The 22,002-nt window shown below is 47.8% G+C and overlaps 2 protein-coding genes across 4 annotated transcripts in view; both read left to right on the forward strand.

Moving 5' to 3' along the window:
- BLK (BLK proto-oncogene, Src family tyrosine kinase) overlaps nt 1-22,002 on the forward strand; it is an 819,573-nt gene that overhangs the window by 208,472 nt on the left and 589,099 nt on the right. The gene's annotated exons all lie outside the window — the stretch shown is intronic.
- FDFT1 (farnesyl-diphosphate farnesyltransferase 1) lies at nt 2,613-20,867 on the forward strand. Of its 3 annotated transcripts, none has more exons than XM_083432656.1 (9): nt 2,613-2,852; nt 4,493-4,610; nt 7,873-7,970; nt 13,474-13,657; nt 15,059-15,187; nt 16,301-16,492; nt 17,635-17,811; nt 18,561-18,713; nt 20,331-20,867. In XM_083432656.1, exons 2-9 carry the CDS (start codon nt 4,509-4,511, stop codon nt 20,550-20,552), a joined length of 1,257 nt encoding a protein of 418 aa, XP_083288782.1. In that variant the 5' UTR covers nt 2,613-2,852; nt 4,493-4,508; the 3' UTR covers nt 20,553-20,867. The 3 variants fall into 3 exon arrangements, with proteins under 3 accessions (XP_083288782.1, XP_083288783.1, XP_083288781.1); XM_083432657.1 differs by lacking the exon at nt 2,613-2,852 and adding an exon at nt 3,100-3,145; XM_083432655.1 differs by lacking the exons at nt 2,613-2,852; nt 4,493-4,610 and having other exon boundaries at nt 7,530-7,970.

The following is a 22,002-nucleotide window of genomic DNA, read 5'->3' on the forward strand; positions in this document are numbered from 1 at the left end:
TAAAGTGATGAATTAATATGTTTAATGCTGAACTGGAAAGAAAGAAAGATGTTAAGTGATTAAGTTAATTTTATAAGAATATCCATTTGGAAAACCGTTATGATGAGATACACTGAAATCTAACCGGGGGATACAAGGAAGTCACTTAACAATGTTAATTAGATTAGTTTTAATAAGGTTATGATTTATGTTTGTTTGTCTATTCGTCTGTGTGTGTTTTTTGTGAAAAAAGCAATAAAAAATTTGGGGGGAAAAAGAAAGACTGAACCATCTAAAAGAGTCTCCTGGTACTGTTTTCTTCAGATGCAATAGAGTTGACAAAGAAGGTCCTCTTCACCATCATTGTCACCGTTCGGAAGGCTCCATGTTGAGCTCTAACCTGTGTTCAGTCTGCTTCAGAGCGAGTTTTTCACCACCAGCACTCTAGCTATCTCAGCAATTGTTTCATCACCCTCAGCTCTGGGGAAAATCAGGGGGCCATCCAGGCTCAATGCAAACAGGGAGGGCGCTTTGGAACCGGACAGCTGATAGCCCTGGTTAGCTCCGCATTACAGTGGGCAACTAATATCAGTGTACTGGATGAAGCAAAGATCACCAGTGTTGAAGCAATGATTCTTCAACATCAACTTCGTTGGACTGGTCATTTTGGAAAGCATAATGATGGTGGTCAACAAAAGAGGTTTAAAGACTGTCTCAAGGCAAATAAAAAAAAAAAGTAGTATAAACACTGACAACTGGGAAACACTGGCCAGCGAGAGCTCCAGTTGGAGAACAGCCTTTACCAGAGGTGTCATGGGCTTTGAAGACACTCAAACTCAGGACGCAAGGGAGAAACATGCCAAGAGGAAGGCACGCTTGGCAAATCCAGACCGTGATCAACTCCCACCCCGGAACCAATGTCCCCACTGTGGAAGGATGTGTGGATCCATAAATGGCCTCCACAGTCACTTGCAGACTCATTGTTAAAACTGTGTTTATGGAAGACAATCTTACTCAGCTACAAGGGATCGCTAAACAAGAAGACGACAGTGGGCCACCAGGAAATTTGCTGCAAGGCCATCAGGATAAGAGCCAACTCCTAGGAGCCTCCAATCAAATATTTGAAGGGGACATTCCCTAGGGTTGCCATATTTCAAAAAGTAAAATTCCTGACACCTGCTAAAAAACCCCACCGAGATTGTTAAGTTTTTTGGGGGTAAACAAACGCAAATTGCTGAGCTTTTTTTTCAGAATCCTAACCCGAAAATAGTGATTTGGAACTGCTTTTCCCATTGCGTTGCCATACATCCAAACCTTGCTGACGTTTTTACACCCAAAAACCAGGACATGTCTGGAACTTCATGTTATCAATTATATGCAGGGTGGAGTTTACCTCCGCTGCAATATTTTATTCAAGTTGGCACTCCTGGCCGTAAAACATGGGCCATCCTGTAGCATTGCATCCTCTCAGTATTGCACATTATAATCCCCTTTTCACAATGGTGATCATAGTAATAGCAGTATCACATATGCAGTTGTTGTTGTTGTTTAGTTGTGTCCGACTCTTCGTGACCCCATGGACCAGAGCACACCAGGCACTCCTGTCTTCCACTACCTCCCGCAGTTTGGTCAAACTCATGCTGGTAGCTTTGAGAACACTCTCCAACCATCTCGTCCTCTGTCATCCCCTTCTCCTTGTGCCCTCCATCTTTCCCAACATCAGGGTCTTTTCCAGGGAGTCTTCTCTTTTTATGAGGTGGCCAAAGTATTGGAGCCTCAGCTTCAGGATCTGTCCTTCCAGTGAGCACTCAGGGCTGATTTCCTTCAGCATGGATAGGTTTGATCTTCTTGCAGTCCATGGGACTCTCAAGAGTCTCCTCCAGCACCAGAATTCAAAAGCATCAGTTCTTCGGCAATCAGCCTTCTTTATGGTCCAGCTCTCACTTCCATACATCACTACTGGGAAAACCATAGCTTTAACTAGACGGACCTTTGTTGGCAAGGTGATGTCTCTGCTTTTTAAGATGCTGCCTAGGTTTGTCATTGCTTTTCTCCCAAGAAGCAGGCGTCTTTTAATTTCGTGGCTGCTGTCACCATCTGCAGTGATCATGGAGCCCAAGAAAGTAAAATCTCTCACTGCCTCCATTTCTTCCCCTTCTATTTGCCAGGAGGTGATGGGACCAGTGGCCATGATCTTCGTAGCAGTAACTCAGTAGCAGTAGCGCAGCTTAATTATCAGGTACCCACGAGGCGAGATTTAGATTGCACATAACACAGATATTCCTGGCTGTTTGTGAACATACGTCACGTTTCCTATTGCACCATCGCCTCTAGATATATTGCACCATTGCCTTTGTGTTTATTTGCGTGTCCCTGCGTTCACCCTTACTCGCCCCACAGCGATCCTGGGGGTCACACGCAACCTTTGCAAGGATGACGGAACGAGGAAGAAGCGGCGGCGCAAGAGCGAGCGGGCGCGCGCGCGCGGCCCCTTTAAGGAACCCGGCTGCTTGCGAAGCCCCGCCCCGCCCCATCTTCGCCCATGCCGCCTCCGAGCCAATCCGGAGGCGCCGAGCGGCCGTCACGCCAGCCCCCGCGACGGCCTCATTGGGCGACGCGGCCCTGGCGCCAGCGCCGCGCGGCCACCGGGCGGCCTATCCGCCCTCCGAGCCAGGTGCGGCGCCCGCTGATTGGCTGCTACTAGGGGACGGCCGTTGAGGGCACAGGAGGGGAGGGGGGCGGAGGAGGGAGGATGGCGATGCGCTTTCTTCGGGGTTGTCCGGGCATCTCGGCAGAGGAGGCTGTACGGGCGAGGAGGGAGGAAGAGGAGCCGCCAGGGATTCATAGGGACTAGAAACCCTTCCAAGGAGACGGTAAGAGTGGGCAGGGGGGTGCAGATGGGGCAAAATAAGAGGTGGGGAGGAGGGAAACAGCGGGGGGGTCACAGGTAGGTAGGTAGGTAGGTAGGTAGGTAGGTATGGGGAGTGAAGACCTCATAGGGACTAGAAAGCCTCCCGAGGAAACGGTAAGTGTGGGCAGGGGGAGACAGATGGGGCAAAATACGGCAGGGGGCGGGGAGGGGTCACAGGTAGGTAGGTACGTAGGTAGGTAGGTGGGGGGAGGGAGGGAAGACCTCATAGGGACTAGAAACCCTTCCAAGGAGACGGTAAGGGTGGGAGGGGGGAGACAGGTGAGGCGGAATAAGGCAGGGGGCGGGGTGGGGGGGGGAAGGAGGGAAACGGCGGGGCCACGGGTAGGCAGGTAGGTATGTATGGGGAGGGAAGACCTCATAGGGACTAGAAATCCTCCCGAGGAGATGGTAAGGGTGGGCGAAATAAGGCGGGGGGGGGGCGGAGTGGGGGGGCAGGAGGGAAACAGCGGGGTCGCAGGTAGTAGGTAGGTAAGTAAGTAAGTAGGTAGGGGGAGGGAAGGGAAGCCCTCATAGGGACTAGAAACCCTCACAAGGAGACGGTAAGGGTGGGCAGGGGGGTGCAGATGGGGCAAAATAAGGTGGGGGGAAGGAGGGAAACGGCAGGGTCACAGGTAGGTAGGCAGGTAGGTATGGGGAGGGAAGCCCTCATAGGGACTAGAAGCCCTCCCAAGGAGCCGGTAAGGGTGGGCAGGGGGAGACAGATGGGGCAAAATAAGGCAGGGGGTGGGGTGGAGGCAGGAGGGAAACGGCAGGGTCACAGGTAGGCAGGCAGGTAGGTAGGTCGGTATGGGGAGGGAAGACCTCATAGGGACTAGAAACCCTCGCAAGGAGACGGTAAGGGTGGGTGAAATAAGGTGGGGGTGGGGTGGGGTGGGGCAGGAGGGAAACAGTGGGGTCACAGGTAGGTGGGGGAAAGGGAGTGAGGAGACCTCATAGGGACTAGAAACCCTCCAGGGAGGGTAAGGGTAAGGGGACAGAGAAGGAGTGAATTAAGCCAGGGGGATGGGGGGCGTGGGAAAGAGGAAAATTACAGAATCACAGGGAGGGAGGGGAGGGAAGACGTAATAGGGATTAGAAACCTCCAAGGAGGGTAAGGGTGGGGGTGGGGTGTAGAGCAAGGGGAGGGAAAGATCTCATAAGGACTAGAAACCTCCAGGTAAGGTAAAGCAGGAATATAGAAGGGGCAAATTAAGGCAGGTGGGAAAGAGGAACACAGCAGGATCATAGGTAGGGAGGGAATGGGAATGGGAGGACATCAAAGGAACTAGAAACCAGGGAGAGGGAGGCTAAGGGTGGGTTGGGATCTAGAAGGGGTGAATTAAGTCAGGAGACAGGTGGGTGAGAAGAAGAGTGGGTAAAAAGGAAAGTAAAAGGTGAGGGGAAGGCTAGAGTAGGGGAATGAAGCCAGGTGGAGGAGGAGGAGGAATAAGAAATTGGGAGTGGGAGAGGAAAGAAAAATTAAAGGAGAAAAGGAAATTGCTGATTCCACAGGGTGGAGAAAAAAAGAGGGATTTGGGGAGAAGGCTGGGCAGGGCAGGTCCTCATTAAATCTTATTGCTCTGGACACCCACAAATTGGCAGGTGAGACTGGAAGCTGATGGAGCTGTTCAAGAAATGGCTGGGCCACCCAGAAGAGCTCTACAACCTGGTGAGGTTTAAGATGGGAGGCTACAAGACGGTGATGCCCAAGATGGACCAGGTGAGTGAGCAACAGTGCACTGTGTTGAATGGGTGTGGAAAGAATGGGCTGTCTTGTTCCCTGGTTTTTAATTTGCTTGTTCCCTGGTTTTTAATTTTGCTGGCTAGGAAGGCCCTTAGCTCGGTGGTTACAGTGCCTGAAGTGTCCCAGGGTCGATGCTCAGTGTCTCTTAAGCAGGACTGGAAATGTTCCCATCTGAAACTCTGGGGAGCACTGCCAGTCTCTGATGGTTCAGTATCTTGTTGCTCCCAGCGGCCAAAGGATCTCATAGGGCCAAAAGACCTCATAGCGGCCAGACAGACACTTCCAGGAAGCCCACCATCAAGCCATTAAGGAAATTGCATTCCCACAATGTTTTCCCCGCCCTCCAGCAACTGGCATATTAAGTGATAGCCTGCCTCTGGACATGGAAGTTCTATTTAGTGGTGCTGCCCAAACAGTGGGCGAAAACATCTCAGTGGCGAAAACATCTGCTTGGCATGCTTTTTTATTGGATTGCTTGTGACTCCTCGAGTTGCTCATGTTCAGGCACAAAAGCAGAATAGAAATATTTTTTTAATAGATAAAATAGACCAGTAATAGAAAAAGATGGAGATGAGGAGCTGTTGTATGGGGTGTATGTCTTATTTTCTCTTTTCCCGTTCTGTTTTTTCCTGCTTCCTGCTTCTACCTTGTCAAGGAAGTGAGAGAAGAAATCATGGTTTCAGAAGGGGCGGGGGCGGGAGAGACTGAAATCTGTAAAGTATTTTCAGACATATTTAATACACATTTTTAGTTTATTAATTGCAGCCGTTTAGCCAGAGACAATGGATTCATACTGTTTCCCAAAGTCCACAATCTAATGTCAGTCATGCAGGATTTGGAGCAGGTGAGGCAGGAACAAAGACAGACAAGAAATAATTGGAAAAAATATTAATTTTAGCAATCAAAATGCTATATTGTGAAATTACAGTGCCAGACAGGTCTTAAATCGGAACATTACGAAGCACTCTTGCACCTTAATTATGAATTGCTACCTGTCAGATTTTATGAAAGGTATCAATTATATTTCTTTATTGTGACTTTATATGTGCAGTCAACTTGCCTGTCCTCTGGACAAATGGTTTTATTCCGTTTTCTTCCTTCCTCTTCCTTTCTCTTCTTTAAAGCGAAAAAAAGCCCTTTCCCTCCACCAAATATCTCCAGCGGGATCTCGGGCCAAATCGCACTATGCTGGAACTGCTGTTTTGGAGCACTTGATGCAATTTTCTTCTTGCAGAAGCAGCTGGGTGGGGGGCTACTTTGATTGCCAGGTGCAGTGAGGTGGGATCCAAACCTTCCTGCACAGCTCCCTCGCCTCATTGCTGTTTCACATTGCCCCAAATTCTCCAATAAATCTTTGAATCTTGGGAGAAGAGGAAGGTTTTCCCCTGGCGCCTAAAGATATGCAATGAAGGTGGTGGGCGAACTTCCCTAAGGAGAGCATTCCACAAGTGGGGAGCCACCACTGAAAAGGCCTGTTCTTGTGTTGCCACCCTCCAAATCTCATGGAGGAGGCACACAAAGAAGGGGTTTAGATGATGATTGCGGGGTCCAAGGCAGTTCATACGGGGAGAGGTTTTGGAGCCCGGGAATGCCCGCAGGGTGCAGATGTCAGCCCTACTGAATCCTCTCCACTAGGTCTTTGTTGGGCTACCTCTCTCGTCATCGCTGATCTCTGCTGGTGGTGTGTGTATTTGTGTGTGCGCGCACAATGATGGGAGTTGAAGGCCCAAATCACAGATTTCCTCACCACAACACTGGGTTCATGAGACGCCAACATCTGAAGAGAGCATTGCTGAACAGCTCTGGCGCTAACTTGGCAAGTAGGAAAAGCCAGCAGGGGACTTAAGCCCCAGGAAATTAAGTGCCAGGAAGCTCAGAGGGACTTGCTTCTCAGCAAAGGCACAATCTTTAAATAAATGTTATTAAATTATTTCAGCACATAAGAACTAATGAACCATCCCACCCTACTCCCAGAAGCTGGTCTTCAAGCAATGCATACAAGGCAACAACTAAGTAACTCAACTTCTTACACCAGGCTACTATCTGGATAAAAGGCGATACTCAGTTTAAGTCAAGCAAAAAGTTTTATAAGGCTGTTTTCATTATTAGCCACATACACAATACGTACCTAATGCGCCAGGCAAAACCATACCTCTTCTCCCAGGCCTTTGGCTAATTATGCAAACTAGGACGTTTTAAATTCGGCATGGGTGTGTGGGGAGAAAATCGTTTGTTATGTCTTTTTGTGATTTTTTTTTTTATATATTGAAAACTACCCCTGATCCTAAGAGGAAGGGCAGTATAGAAATTTAGCAAGTAACAATCGAAATAATAAAAGCCGTGCCGTTCGGTTACGCAAGTGTCTCCATGCGCTCCAAGATGCGCAAACGGTAAAGCCAAGTGCTGTTTAGTGGTTAAGGGGTCGGACTCGGACCCCGGCCGCGTGAGACCCGGGTTCAGGTCCGCACGCAGTCTCTCGCCACTCGGAACCTGACCCACCTCGCAGGGTTGTTGGTTGCGAGGATAACGCGGGGAGCAGGAGAGGAACCTCCGGCTGCTGGGGAAAGGTGGAGATTCGAGCGCGGCGAGAAATGAGATGGCAATTTAAAAGTGCCTAGGATCGCGCTATGGATCCCGCTGCGCTTTCGTGGCGTGGGGTGGGGGATCTCTTTACCCTTGAATGAAGAGGGGAGAAAGAGGGAAGGAAAAGCTGGAGTTTGTTTCGCCCAGGGCACTTTTGCAAAGAGCCTGCAGGGAGCGCTCCGGGTTGGTTAAGTCGGCCGGGCGCGGCGCCCGGGGAGGGAAGGAGGCGGGCCGGCCTCGCCTTCCCTCCCCTCCGAGGGAAGGGGCGGTGGGTGTGTCCGCTTCCCCTCTGGCTGCGCGCGCCCCGGATCCTTTCCCCCGCGCCCATGGCACGGGGCCAGGCGGGGGCCGCGCTGCTGGCCCGCTGAGCCGTGCGCCCGGGCGCGCCCCTCGTTCCCTCTCCATGGCCAGCGGCCCCTCCAAAGTCGCAACCTCCCTTTTCAAGCGCACTCTGGCCCTTTCCCCGCCCCGTGCTGGAGGAGCAGCAGGAGGATCGGGGCCGGGCGGCGGCTGCAGCAGCTGCTGCTGGGCCGGGGGCCGGGTGCGCTCGGCGTCCGGCCCGCACCGCCTCCAGCAGCCCCAGGCTCCGCCGCCGCTGGCTTCCCGGGGGACCCGTTTCCTGAGCGCGCCGCCGCCCTCTGTGCTCTTGTTGCAGGACTCGCTCAGCGACAGCCTCCGCCGCTGCTACCAGTACTTGAACCAGACCAGCCGGAGCTTCGCCGCCGTCATCCAAGCCCTCGACGGGGAGCTGCGGTGAGTTGCCCGGGGCCCGGGCGGGTGCGGGGCGCAGGGAGCGAGGGGCGGGCAAGCTTGCACGCTGGCTAAGGATGGAAAGGGTTAACTGCGTTGGTCTGGCAAGGAAAGGGTTAACCGTGCGCGCGCACGGGTTTTGTTATGGTTGCAAGTTTAGTGGGTTTTTCCCCCTCCCCCTGGGGGAGGAGTGAAATCCGAATCGAAGTCCTGTGCCAGGCAGTGCGCTCCGAGTGATTGCGGAAAAAAAGAAGCTTTGCTCCTGTGCTCCGCTTGGCACCGCCTGCGGGGCAGGAGCCTGGAAGTTTCAGCGCTGCAAAGCGTGGGTAGGTTTTCCTGCAATCTGGGGACCTCTTGCTAGACTACAACTCCCATCAGCCCCCAGGTGCTGAACATGCTGGCTGAGGAGCTGAGAGAGTCCCAAACTCTTCCGGAGGCACAAGGTTCAGAAAGGCTGGCTTGTAATACTGTACTCTCCAACATTTCTCTGATGAGCACAATTCAAAGTGTTGGTGCTGACCTTTAAAGCCCTAAACATCCTCGGTCCAGTATATCTGAAGGAGCGTCTTCACCACCATCATTCTGCCGAGACACTGTGAGGTTACAGGGAACAAGGCAGAGGGCCTTCTCTGTTATCTGCGCTTTCTGTTTGGGGCACTTTAGCTATCAGGTTTACTATTTCAGTCGGTTAAGAGCGGAGCCTTCTCCTGAGCCTGCGCCAGACACCGAGGACGAGACTGGGAGTGGGGAAAGACTAGGGAAGGGGGGAGAGTTCTCTGCCGTCAGAAAACTGGGATTGCTGCCAGCATCCTGGAGGGCCAGGGAGATAGGGCCGAATCTCTGGAGACGGGTTTGACCCCGTAGGTCGCACCTCGGCCACTGAGTCGAGCAGGATCGGCGACAAGTTGCACTTAAGCAGAGATAAGGAGGGGGAAACGGCAACCAAACTCCCACGGTCTCTTTTTGGCATGGCTAGGATGTTTGGGGGGGGGCAGGGAGAGGCCCCCAGAGCTAGGCCACAGGGACCAGCCATCAGGACCACCGCTGATGCTGTAAGAGCCCGTTCAGAGTCTCTCATTCAAAAAAAGGAAAAAGAAGGAAAGTTGGGGCACTAGTGGCTTAAAGATATTTTCTTCCATTTAACATGCAGCCTTTGAGTCAATTAAATCTATTGTGCTCTTTATTAATTGACTTAATTGCTTAACTGAGGTTCAGTGCCAAGGGCCTTCTGGCAGTTCCCTCCCTGCAAGAAGCCAAGTTACAGGGAACCAGGCAGAGGGCCTTCTCGGTGGTGGCACCCGCCCTGTGGAACGCCCTCCCACCAGATGTCAAAGAGAAGAACAACTACCAGACTTTTAGAAGACATTTGAAGGCAGCCCTGTTTAGGGAAGCTTTCAATGTTTGATGCATTACTGTATTTTAATATTATGTTGGAAGCCGCCCAGAGTGACTGGGGAAGCCCAGCCAGATGGGTGGGGTATTAATAATAATAATAATAATATATTATTATTATTGTTGTTGTTGTTGTTGTTATTGTTATGTACCCCAGCCACTCTTGGCAGCTTCCAACATATATAAAAACATAACAAAGCATTAAACTTCCCTATACAGTGCTGCCTTCAGATGGCTTAGGGGTTGGCTAACTCCACACCCTCTAACATTTCTCTGATGAAAATAGAGACCATAGCTATCAACTTTTCCCTTTTCTTGCGAGGAATCCTAGTCGGAATAAGAGAATTTCCCTTAAAAAAAGGAAAACATTGACAGCTATGATAGGGACATGTTAAGGAAAACGGGGACGTTCTGGGATCAAATCAGAAACCAGGACTGTTTCTGTAAATCCAGGGACCCTTGGAAATATATAGAATGGACAGAGGTTTTTATTTATTATTATTTATTAAATTTTTAAATAGAGGTTTTGTCATTGCAGTTCCTGCATTACAGGGGGTTGGACTAGATCACCCTTAGGGGTTCCTTCCAGCTCTGTGGTTCTGTGTAAGGCAGCCTTTGCCTGGTTGGGCTGTTTTCTCCATTGACTGCCCAGGGCTGTCAGCTCTGACCGGCAGTGGCTCTCCCCAGCAGATGGTGGGTGTTGCACCTGGGTCCTTCTGCATGTCAAACAGCAGTGCCCTTAGCATGGAGGGAGGTCCCAGAGCATGTGCTCTGCTTGCTGAGCAGACAGCTCCTCCCCCAAACAAGGTTTTAGGTTGGCCTGTGAAATCAAGAGAACATCGTGGTTTGGCAGCTTCCACCAACTTAAAAAGATCCGACGTCCATTTCTTAGGCAGCGGTGAAAACGCAATTCCAGGAAGGAATTGCATCTGGCTTAGCCTCCTGGTGCAATTCTCAAACTTCCAGCATCAACCTTTCTTAAGACCATAAGAACAGCAGCTCACCTAGTCCAGCATCCTGCTTTCACATTTGCCTTTTGCTGGTGCAATGCCAGTCTCCTCTGGAGTAAGGAAATGGGAGCCAGCAGCATGCAGTCTAGCCCCTACTGAAATCTAGATTGCTTTTTTGTTGCTGTAAATATTGAATTGATTCTGTTAAATCGTTGGCTTTGGACCTCTTGGAATTCCCTGACATGCTCTGCATTTTGTCTATTTGAATTCTGAACGCTTGCTGTTAGTTGCTCTGGGCCTGTGTCTTTCGCAGCCTATTCTGGCACAGCACACACCTGTTGCATCTTAGCAAGTTCAAGATATTCTCTGAGCTGCCCTTTGCATCACCGCAAATGGGCCTCCTCCTCCACCCTGTTTTATGGGTACACGTGGGTTTGCTCCAGAGCAATTAACTTTAATTCAGCCGCCTCTGAGAAAGAATGAAAGGCTAAGTGCAGACAATGACTCCATTCCCTCTACATAGCGGAGTGTGTGTGTCTGTGTGGGGTAAAAAAATGCAGGAGGTTTTCTGCAAATTGCTTCAGCCAGACTGCAGAGGGTGACCCAGTTTTGCTGCCTATTTAACAAGCTGGTGCAGTTAAATATATGAAAATGAAGTGTTTCATCCAGGAAAGTGGGGCTGATCTGTAATTATAATAGCAAAGAACTGGACTGAATTTTGGAAAGTTAAATAAGATAAAAATATATTGTCCAAAACCGGTTTGAAGTCCATATCAGTTATTGATATGGTTATTGACCTGGCAATATACAGTGGTACCTTGGTACTCGAACGGCTTGCCTCCCGTACAAATCGACTCCCGAATGCTGCAAACCTGGAAGTAACTGTTCCGGTTTGCAAGTGTTTTTTGGAAACTGAACGTCCGACGCAGCTTTCATTTGAGGGCAGGAAGCTCCTGCAACCAATTGGAAGCCACACCTTCGTTTTCCAACGGTTTCCAGAGTCGAACGGACTCCCGGAACGGATTAAGTTTGAGAACCAAGGTACCACTGTATTGCAAATCATGATATGTGCGTTCAAAAATCACCATGCGGGAAAAACCACGAAGCCATCCAATGTTTCTCTCGGTTCCTGCAGCCTCTGTTAACTCTGTCGGCTCATAGCTCTCCCCTGCCTCCTGCAGGGGGGCAGCAAATCACAAGAGCAGGTCTTGGCAAAAGTCACAACACAGGAAAAACCGTGAATCCAGCCAGTGCCTCTACATAGCTCCATCCTTATTTCAGACATGGTGATATATCAGTATATTATGATGTTTAGCTGGTTATGGATCCTGATGTTGAAACCCACATATCAGCCAGCCCTGTGCGCTGCCTCCACAGTCAGAGGCTGTCTGCTGCAGGATTCCAGTTGTGGAAACTGCAAATGGTGGCATGCTGCAGCCATGATGGTCTCTTGGATGGCTTCCCCGTAGGGCATCTGGTTGGCTACGGTGAGGACAGGATGCCCAGACTAGATGGGCTCCTGGACTGATGCAGCTCTCCTTAGTTCTGCAAGGTTGATGCTGGCACTCATCTGGAGCTGATGCTCGGTTCCTTTATTTGCAGCTGTGTGCTGCGATCCCTCCTAATAGAAACGAATGATCCACAGTGGACTTGCGATAAAGTTAAGAATGATGATCTATAATGAACTTAAGAAAAATATTTAAATATACCTCCTCCCAAAAACCAGAAGCCTTCCTGCTGGGTTTGATGGGGAAAGAGATCAAGAAATCGGACCAAATACTGTTTATGTACGCCACAGCAGTGACAAGAAACATCTTGGCCCAAAATTGGAAATTACAAGAAATACCCACCATTGCGGAGTGGCAGACGAAAATGATGAACTATGTGGAGTTAGCCAAGCTGTCCGGCAGGATTTGAGTTCAGGACGATTGGAGATGCATAGAAAGTTGGAGTAAATTTACGGTGTACTTAAAAGGATAATTGTAAAACTCTAAAAACACTGGCAGGATTGAAACCACTCCTACAATGCAATAGATAAGAGGTTTAGTATTAAAATACACAATTTAAAAGAATAAGGGATACCTGTTGAAGGGAAGGAGGGAAGTCACAAGCTCAGCAGAGCTAAAAGTATATATGTGGTTTGATGTATAAAACTCTGTTGAGAAAATAATAAAAATTTATGGATTTTTCTTTAAAAGAAACAGAACTTTCACGCTGGCTGAAGTTGCCAAACACAATGTTCTCTCTCCTCCTTGCCTTCCCATCATTTCACAGGCCAATCTAAGGCCTGGTTTGTGGGGAGGAGTAACCTCTTGATAGCACATGCTTTGGGGGAGAAGGGACCTCGCTCCGTGGTCTGGGCACCTGCTTTGTGTGCAGAAGAAGCCAGGTTCCATCTCCAGGTAGGAAGGGCCAGGTGGCAGGAGAGATCTGCTGCCGGTCAGAGTAGAGTATTCTGTTTTGTGGGTGGATAGATGGCTACCAAACAGTCTCAGGTAAAGGTAAAGGGACCCCTGACCATTAGGTCCAGTCGTGGCCAACTCTGGGGTTGCGGCGCTCATCTGGCTTTACTGGCCGAGGGAGCCGGCATACAGCTTCTGGGTCATGTGGCCAGCATGACTAAGCCGCTTCTGGCGAACCAGAGCAGCGCACAGAAACGCCGTTTACCTTCCCGCCGGAGCGGTACCTATTGATCTACATGCACGTTCACGTGCTTTTGAACTGCTAGGTTGGCAGGAGTTGGGACCAAACAACGGGAGCTCACCCCGTCGCGGGGATTCGAACCGCCGACCTTCTGATCGGCAAGCCCTAGGCTCTGTGGTTTAACCCACAGCGCCACCCGCGTCCCTAAAACAGTCTCAGAGGCAAACCTAAATAATATCCTGTCTCTTTAGGACCTATGGAGACATAGGAAGCTGCCCTGTACTGAGTCAGACCATTGTTCCATCCAACTCAATTCTCCCCACACTGACTGGCAGCAGGGGGGTTGGACTAGATGATCCTTAGGGTCATTTCCAATTTTATTATTCTATTAGCTCTCAAGCAGGACTTTTCTGGAGATGTCAGGAATCAAACCTGGGAAGCCAGCTGCTTGCAAGGTGGGTGTTCCACCCCTTGTGCTAGGAGAGTCCTTCAGCTCAGACCTCTTTCCTCCTTGTCCTCAGCCATGCCGTGTGCATCTTCTACCTGGTGCTCCGAGCCCTGGACACGATCGAGGACGACATGACGATCAACCTGGAAACCAAGGTCCCCATGCTCCACAACTTCCACTCCTACCTGTATCAGCCGGACTGGAAATACATGGACAGCAATGAGAAGGACAAGCAAGTTTTGGAAGACTTCCCGACGGTGAGCAATTTGGCCAGTTGGTCCTGCGTTCGTGCGGTCTTTTTAAGTTGGCTGTGCAAAGCCTGACATTGCCAGTTTGCTATAGTATCTGCAAAATGGGTGCTTGCTGGCAGCCGATAGGAAGTTGGTTTTATGATGGTCTCTTTCTGAGCCATCTCTTCTCAAGGGGGTTTAGCAGCACTTTTAAGGTGCCTGGGGGGGACGGGACAACAGTGTGGCCCCCGAATTCAATTAAGTGCCTCCTATGATGCTTCAGTCTTCAAGGGATAAACACAGGTCTTAGACGGGTCTAACTACTGCAAGTTCTGGGAAGTTGCTCGCCTGATTGCTAAGTATTTGGACACCTCTTGAGATATAACTAAATTTCCTGAGAATGAAGAGCAGGTTTCTGTCTGTGTTTGGATGCAGTTGGGTGCCATTTTGAGATGTGCAAATTTTGTTCTGTTTTGTTTTTTTAAAATCATTTTTATTTGATTTTACAATAGAAAATTATTTTAAAAATTCAAAAACAGAATCTCAGGACTCCCCCCTCCCTGGAGTCCCATTTTAATAAATTAAAACTGCATCTTCTTCCATACTCTATTATATCAATCCATATTTTCCATGGTGATTGTTGCACTACTAGTGAAATCAAAATCCTTCCAGTGTTTCCATCTGCTTACGGTAGTCTTTTAAATAGCTTATAAATTTTCCCCATTCTTTTGTAAAGTTTTTATCTTCTTGATTCCCGAGTTTTCCAGTCAACTTTGCCATTTCGGCATAGTCCATCCGCTTGGTTTGCCATTCTTCTAGTTGGGTCCCATCAAGATGGTGAGCTGGATCTTTCACAACTGACCTGATTTTATCCACTGGTTTCAAAACCGCACTGACATTTTCGGTTTCTTAGAATTTCTTAGCAATGTCAGAGACAAGGCCGCTGGCTCCCTATTAGTGCGAAGGCAATTGGTTTCTTGAAAAAGTTACCACATCAAATGCGTCCTTAAAGTTGCAGCTGGACAATAATCTGGTCCTGAACCAAGGGGCGAGGGAGACTGTGGCCCTCTAGATATTATAGACTTCAGATCCCATCGGTCCTAGTGAGTGATGAGAGATGATGGGAGTTGTAGTCCAATACTATAGGTTCTCCACCCCTGCCTTCAAGTTGCTATAATTCTTGGGCTCTTTGGCTGCAATCCCATAACCGCTTTCCCGGGAGAAAGCTCCACTGAACTGGATGGGACTTGACTTCTGAGAAGACCTGTGCCTACTATCAAAGTGGTTACCCTTTGTCAGACTGGTTCCACTTTGGCCCTAGAAAGAGGTGCATAGGTCTGTTTCCCTTAAATTCAGAAACTTCATCCTTACCCTTGTTTTGAATTAGCTCATTTCGTTTCTTCCTGTCACTTGTGGTTATCGCCTTAGATCTCCTTGGAGTTCCGCAACCTGGCAAAGATCTACCGAGATGTGATTGCTGACGTCTGCCACAAGATGGGTCTGGGGATGGCTGAGTTTTTGGAGAAGAAGGTGGATTCTGAGAAGGAGTGGGACCAGGTGAGCAGAATTAGGAAGGGGTCCCCAGGGAATCTACTTGGGGCTGAAACCTGTGTGTTCAGGAAACGTGCCGAAATGGATCCAACTTGCAGTGTGGGATGTCCTTCATAGGTTTAGCAGTTGGCAGGCAAAATCGTGTGCCCCTTGCTCCTTGGTCTGTTTCTTATTCTTTATTGCGTCGTCCTGTTCCAATTGCTGTTGGCGGTTCCCTCATTGTGACATGTGCGTTTACAGGGAACCAGGCAGAGGGCCTTCTCGGTGGTGGCACCCGCACTGTGGAACGCCCTCCCATCGGATTTCAAGGAAATAAGCAGCTACCCTATTTTTAAAAGACTCCTGAAGTCAGTCACACAATCAAACAAGTAGCTGAACTGCGTTCCTGTTCAGTTTCTGTTAATTGATTCTCATGAAAACTTACAGATTCTGACTTCACACAATTAACTCAAGGCAGTGTCAATTTACTCTTGGCAGAAAGCCAAGGTCTGCTTGACCTAGAAACTACTTACTCTGATTGGTTAACGACCAGCACTCAACTCTGTTATCTAGGAATGCTAGCTCAGTTTGGGTTAGGTGTGTTAGGAGTAGGAGTGCTGTATATGGTTAAGAGAGAGAGAGAGAGAAAGAAAGGATTTATTTTGCTTTGTTCTGTATGCAGAAACTCTGCTGGTTTTCTTTTCCCTTTTAATAAATCCTGTAAATAGTTATTCTGAGTCTAGCTGACTAGTCATTTCCACCTCAACTAGTTTCTTTGCTGTGCAGGAAAATTTTGCTACGTTTGGGCTAAAGCCATTAGAGCTATGCCTGACACTTCAAAGTTCCATGAGTTCCACACAGTCGCAAAAACAAATGAACTGAAAAGGCCTCAAAAACGCAAAATAAATACAAAAGCAAAACAATAAGAAATTCTTTTAAGATTTACGCCGTAATGCTTTTTTTCATTGGTGTGGAAAACTGGCAGTCATGTTTGTGCTTATGCAAACCCTCCCTTACCGTGTGCCAGACAAAGGAGGGAGATGGAAAGCCTCAAGTGCTGCAGCTCTTTTAGTAAGTAGATTAAACAAAAAAAACCCCCCATGCTATAGCTAGGATTGATGGATTGATTTCTCTCTCTAGTATTGCCATTACGTCGCTGGCCTGGTGGGCATTGGCCTGTCCCAGCTCTTTTCTGCATCGAAGCTGGAAGACCCCATCGTCGGGCAGGACACGGAGCTGGCCAACTCCCTGGGGGTTTTCCTGCAGAAAGTCAACATCATCCGGGACTACTTGGAGGATGAGCTCGAAGGCCGGGAGTTTTGGCCCAAAGAGGTAAAGCAAGGGGCGACAAGAGAGAAGAGAGGGAAAGCTGTGACATTTGGTCCAGGGGATGGAGACCACCTGTTTTGATGGAACACGAGAAATGGGCCTTTTCCGCGGTGGCTCCCCACTTGGGGAGAGACTCGCCTGGGATATCTTTAGATGCCAGGCAAAAACATTCCTCTTCTCCCAGGCCTTTGCCTAATTAAACAACCTATGGCCTTTTAAACTCTTATGTGTGTGGCAGGGTATTGTCTTTATTTGATGATGATGATGATATATAATTTATTTATACCCTGCCCATCTGGCTGGGTTTCCCCAGCCACTCTGGGTGGCTCCCAACAGAACACCAATATCAGCAATAAAAAAGCAACAACATCAAATATTAAAAACTTCCCTTAAAAAGGGCTATGATACTATGGTATGTATTTTGTGGTTTTTATAAAATAATAAATAATAATTATAATAATTTTTATACTCTGCCCATCTGGCTGGGTTTTCCCAGCCACTCTGGGCTGTTTAAAACATATCTAAAATTAATAATAAAGTCAGTCATTAAAAACTTCCCTAAACAGGGCTGCCTTCGGGTGACAGGCAGTACAGAAATTTAATAAGTAAATGAAAGTAATAAATATATATACAGTAAGCCTCCTCCCCACAAGGAACTAGATATGTAGGCTGTTGCTGGGTATTTTGATCTGCTTCTAGTTTATTGCCGAATTTATTTAATTCCCCACCACCTGCAACGTTTAAAATAGTTTCTTTCGGCTAGGTTTTTTGTTTGTTTTGTTTTTAGCAATAATTGTATTGCTTTGTTCTCTTTGTAAACCCCTTTAAGGTTTGCTTTTTAAAAACAAAACAAAGTGGTTTGTGGATTTTACGAAATAAATATATAATAAATGGGGACAAAATGTATCGAGTCAGATAAAAACCAATCATTTCACAAAACTGGAATAAAATGAAAGTTGCAAACGAACAGACAGACACCACACAAGCTTAAATACGTAAGCAAAGAACTAGTGGGAAGAGGAAATTCTCAGGGCAGGGCTGCATAGCCACTCTCAGTTCACATCCTGCATCAACGGGGGTCAGACTAGATGACTGTTGGGTCCCTTCCAGTTGTATGACTCTGATAGCCTCTCGGTGTCTCCCAGGTTTGGAGCAAGTATGCGAAGAAGCTGTCTGACCTGGCCAAGCCAGAGAACATCGACAAGGCCGTTCAGTGCATGAACGAGCTCATCACCAACGCCTTGCACCACGTCCCTGACGTCTTGACATATTTGTCCCGCCTGAAGAACCAGAGCGTCTTCAACTTCTGCGCTATTCCGCAGGTGGGTAGGGGCACGTGGCTCTTCTGTTCGGAGGTGCTCTTCTGTTTCCCTTCATCTCCCGTTAACAGGGCCAGATTCAGGTTTGATGAGGCCCTAAACTACTGAAGGTAATGGGGCCCTTTATATGTCCAGCCGTCCTTTGTCAACAACAAATTGCCACTGTTTTTTGTGTTGAATATATGCTATATGTGGAAACAAAACAAAACAAAATTCCTTCCAGTAGCACTGTTTAGATTTGGGCAGCTTTTCTTTTTTCTTTTTTAATATTTTTTATTAGGGTTTTTGCATAAAAGGAAAAAACAAAAGAAAAATACAAAAATACAAAAACAACAACACAGAAAAAACAAATAAAAACAATTCCATTCTCATAATATTCCTTGCATTTTGGGCAGCTTTTCTGTTGTACAGTCATACCTCGAGTTGTGTTTGCTTCACGTTGTGTTTTTTAAGGTTACAAATGTGCTAGTAAGCTTTCCTTTGCAGAGTGCTGTACATTGCTCTGGATTTATTTGTATCTAATGACCTTTTTTTTTTTTTTTAAAAAAAAAGCTTTATTAGAACAATACATATATTTTACAAAACAATAACAACAAACTGAAACACCAAAAACATCACATGAAGTTCAGATAACACAAGGGGATGAATGGAAGTCAAGAGAACATGTATCTAATGACCTTTGATAGCCCAGAATCAAGCAGGATTGCTTTTGTGACTTCTCTTCTTCTCCCCCCTCCACTCCTGGTCCCCAGGTGATGGCCATCGCCACGTTGGCTGCCTGCTACAACAACCAGCAAGTCTTCCGGGGAGTGGTGAAGATTCGGAAGGGACAAGCCGTCACTCTGATGATGGACGCAACAAACATGCAGGCTGTTAAAGCCATCATGTACCAGTACGTAGAAGAGGTGAGTTCATGATCGCCGTAGGTTTTATTTCTGTGCCTCTTTTCCATGGTAGAACCATGCTCAAAGCGTCTTACGCCAACATACAGAATAAAATATAGCAACATTTCATGGTAAGTTACAAAACCGAACCCAACTTAAACAAACATCAACAGCACAAACAAAGACCTCACGTCTTCTAAAGGTTGCATAGTGCGGTTATAAACTTGAGATTGGCAAACCTCAGTCAGCTGACCTACTGGTGGGGCTGGAAATTAAGGGCAGACAAATTTGGGGGTTGCCTGCTGTGGCATTTGCCTCCTAGGTGGGTCATAAGGAAAGGGTTAAAATGAGTGTGATGTGATTGGCCAGTGGAAACTGATAAGAGGAGTTAGAGTGAGAGTGGGTGTTGAAGAAGGAAGAGGGAGGATATAAGTCTCTGGGTTGGTCGAGTTGTGTGGTGAAAGAGTGTTAGGTGGAGTCAGTTGTTAGGAACGAATAGGACAGTTAAGGAACTAAGATTAAGAAACTGCCAAGAAAAATAAACTGAAACCATAAGCTTGTTCATGTCTATAAAATAAACTTGATTGCAGTGGTGCCCCGCAAGACGAATGCCTCGCAAGACGGAAAACCCGCTAGACGAAAGGGTTTTCCGTTTTGGAGGTGCTTCGCAGGACGAATTTGCTATGGGCTTGCTTCGCAAGATGAAAATGTCTTTCGATTCCTGGGTGTTTTTTTCCGCTCCCCACCCCCTTTTTCTAAGGCACTAAGCTACTAATGGCCTTTTAGCAGCTAATCCGCTAATCCCTTAAGCCTTTAATAGCCGCTAATAGCCGCTAAACCGCTAATCCGCTAATGGGCTTGCTTCGCAAGACGAAAAAACCGCTAGACGAAGAGACTCACGGAATGGATTCTTTTCGTCTTGCGAGGCACCACTGTATTTGTTAATGATATCAACTGACTGGACTCCGTGTGTACCCGTGAGGAGAAACGGGTTGGTGGCAGCGAAGAAAGCAATCACAGTGGGGGCACAGGGTCAATAGACCGTCAAACGTCCAGGGGCCCTGTGTGGTCGCCACACCTGCTTTATTTGTTTTGAAGTGAATTTGCTACTAGTTTGTTGCTGTAATAAGACAAGGCTACTTTGCTTCTGGGATGTGGATGGCACTGTGGTCTAAACCACAGAGCCTAGGACTTGCCGATCAGAAGGTTCGAATCCCCGCGATGGGGTGAGCTCCCGTTGCTCGGTCCCTGCTCCTGCCAACCTAGCAGTTCGAAAGCACATCAAAATGCATGTAGATAATTAGGTACCACGCCGGCGGGGAGGTAAATGGCGTTTCCGTGCACTGCTCTGGTTCGCCAGAAGCCGCTTAGTCATGCTGGTCACATGACCCGGAAGCTATATGCCAGCTCCCTCAGCCAATAAAGTGAGATGAGCGCCGCAAACCCAGAGTCGGCCATGACCGGACCTACTGGTCAGGGGTCCCTTTACCTTTACCTTTACTTTGCTTCTGATGTGTTAAGGCAATAAAACGCGGCCACTTCGCTTCTGGTGTGTTGCTGTTATTAAACGATAAGTAACAGGAGAGCTGTTTGGACGAATGTTGCCTGTTAGTGAAAGCTGGTTCTTCTCTCCCGCAGATCCATCAGAAGATCCCAAGTACAGATCCTTCCTCCAGCAAGATACAACAGATCATTGCCTCTGTCCGATCCGTTAGCCTACCCAGCGGAGCCCTGGTCTCCCGGACCCATTATTCTCCCATCTACCTGTCCTGCGTAATGCTCTTAGCTGCGTTGAGCTGGCAGTACCTGAGCACCGTGTCGAAAGCCACAGAGGAATACGTCCATACAGGCGAGAACTGAGAGCAGATTTCCCAGGATGCCATGCTCTTCGCAGTGGGATGGAATATGCTGCTGTTATTATTTCCTTGCCCTTTGGGGACGGGAGAACTCATAGATGTCCCAGGACTGTTGGAGAAGGGCTTGGAACCTTGCAAGCTAAAGTTGGAGCCAGAAGATTTCACCTAGAAAGCAATTACTTGCTAGCTTTGAAGCGTCTAACAAATTGCAGTTTCCAGACCTCTAATTTTTTCCTTCCTCTTTTGAAGGAACTGGTTACAGGCAAGTCTGTCATTGGAGTCTGTCTTAATATATTTTTCCTTCCATTTCTTTCCTGCAGACCCGTTTGGATCTGCGTCCTTTTTTGTGTTTTTGACATAGAGTGTTTTTTAACTAGAGTGTTTGAAGGTGCCTCTTTGTTGCTTGTGAATTTTGACAGTAAAAAGGGAAAGAAAAAAATACTGCGATGAAGCCTCCTGCTCTTTTTTTCTTCTGTTTTTATTCAAGTTGTTCAAATTCAGTGACCAAAGCAACACAAGAGTCCATGATGTGGTTATCTTGAGTCGGGCTTATTTAGAAATCACAGCAAGTTCTACCAAGTTTACCAAGTATTTACCCAGGCTCGTTTTAGAACGGGCCTTCTCTGCAGTGACACCCCGTCTATGGAATGCTCTCCCCAGGGAAGTTCGTCCGGCGCCTTAGTTATACACCTTTAGGTGCCAGGCAGAAATGTTCCTTTTTAAGCAGGCCTTTGGTTGATCTTATTGACATCCAACACCCTTTTAGAATGTGTTTCTTTTCTGGAGGGGTGTTACTGGGTTATTGTTTTTTGTCTGATTCTATATGTTGTGGTCTTGTTTGTGAACCGCCCTGAGACCTCCGGGTATAGGGCGGTGTATCAGTTGTATAAATAATAATAATAATTAATTAGCAGACCTTTGACACATTTCTCCCACCACAGACCCCTCTGGCAAACATTAAAGGTTAGATTTCTATATTGTAAGAAGCTAAGCTAAGGGATTTTGTGGTAGGAACAAAACACATATTGTGGGTGGCAGCCTTGCTTTCACAGTGGGAATCTGTTTTTACGGGATTCTTTGATGTGGAACGCGGGTTGCAAAATGCCCACAACCTACAGGCAAGTTCTTTGCTTCTGGTTGGTGCAAAAGCCTATGAGTTTGAGGGTCAGCATTTGAGAAGCAGGCTCACTTGCTTTCGATCCTGCAACTGGCTTTGTTCTAAGATGCTTGAGGTTCCCAGGCGTTGTTGTGACTACAACTCCCATGATCCATAGCCAGCAGTCATGGATGATGGGAGCGGTAGTCCAACAACATCTGGGAGACCAAGGCAGAGAACGCTTTAGACCAGTCTTTCTTAATCACCTCTTATTTGGAGAAGAACGTCTATTGTGTGTGTTCTCAAAAAATGCTGAGGCCAGGCTGCTGAGATGGGGCCCTTTAATGAAAATATATTG

Source organism: Podarcis tiliguerta (assembly GCF_965153285.1).
Source record: "Podarcis tiliguerta genome assembly, chromosome: 3".
Classification (NCBI taxonomy): domain Eukaryota; kingdom Metazoa; phylum Chordata; class Lepidosauria; order Squamata; family Lacertidae; genus Podarcis; species Podarcis tiliguerta.

Coding starts and splice junctions, on each gene's coding strand:
- FDFT1 (XM_083432655.1), top strand. CDS start 7,621: ATGGCCAGCGGCCCCTCCAAAGTCGCAACCTCCCTTTTCAAGCGCACT. Junction 15,188..16,300: donor CTGAGAAGGAGTGGGACCAG/GTGAGCAGAATT, acceptor TTCTCTCTCTAG/TATTGCCATTACGTCGCTGG. Junction 18,714..20,330: donor TGTACCAGTACGTAGAAGAG/GTGAGTTCATGA, acceptor TCTCTCCCGCAG/ATCCATCAGAAGATCCCAAG.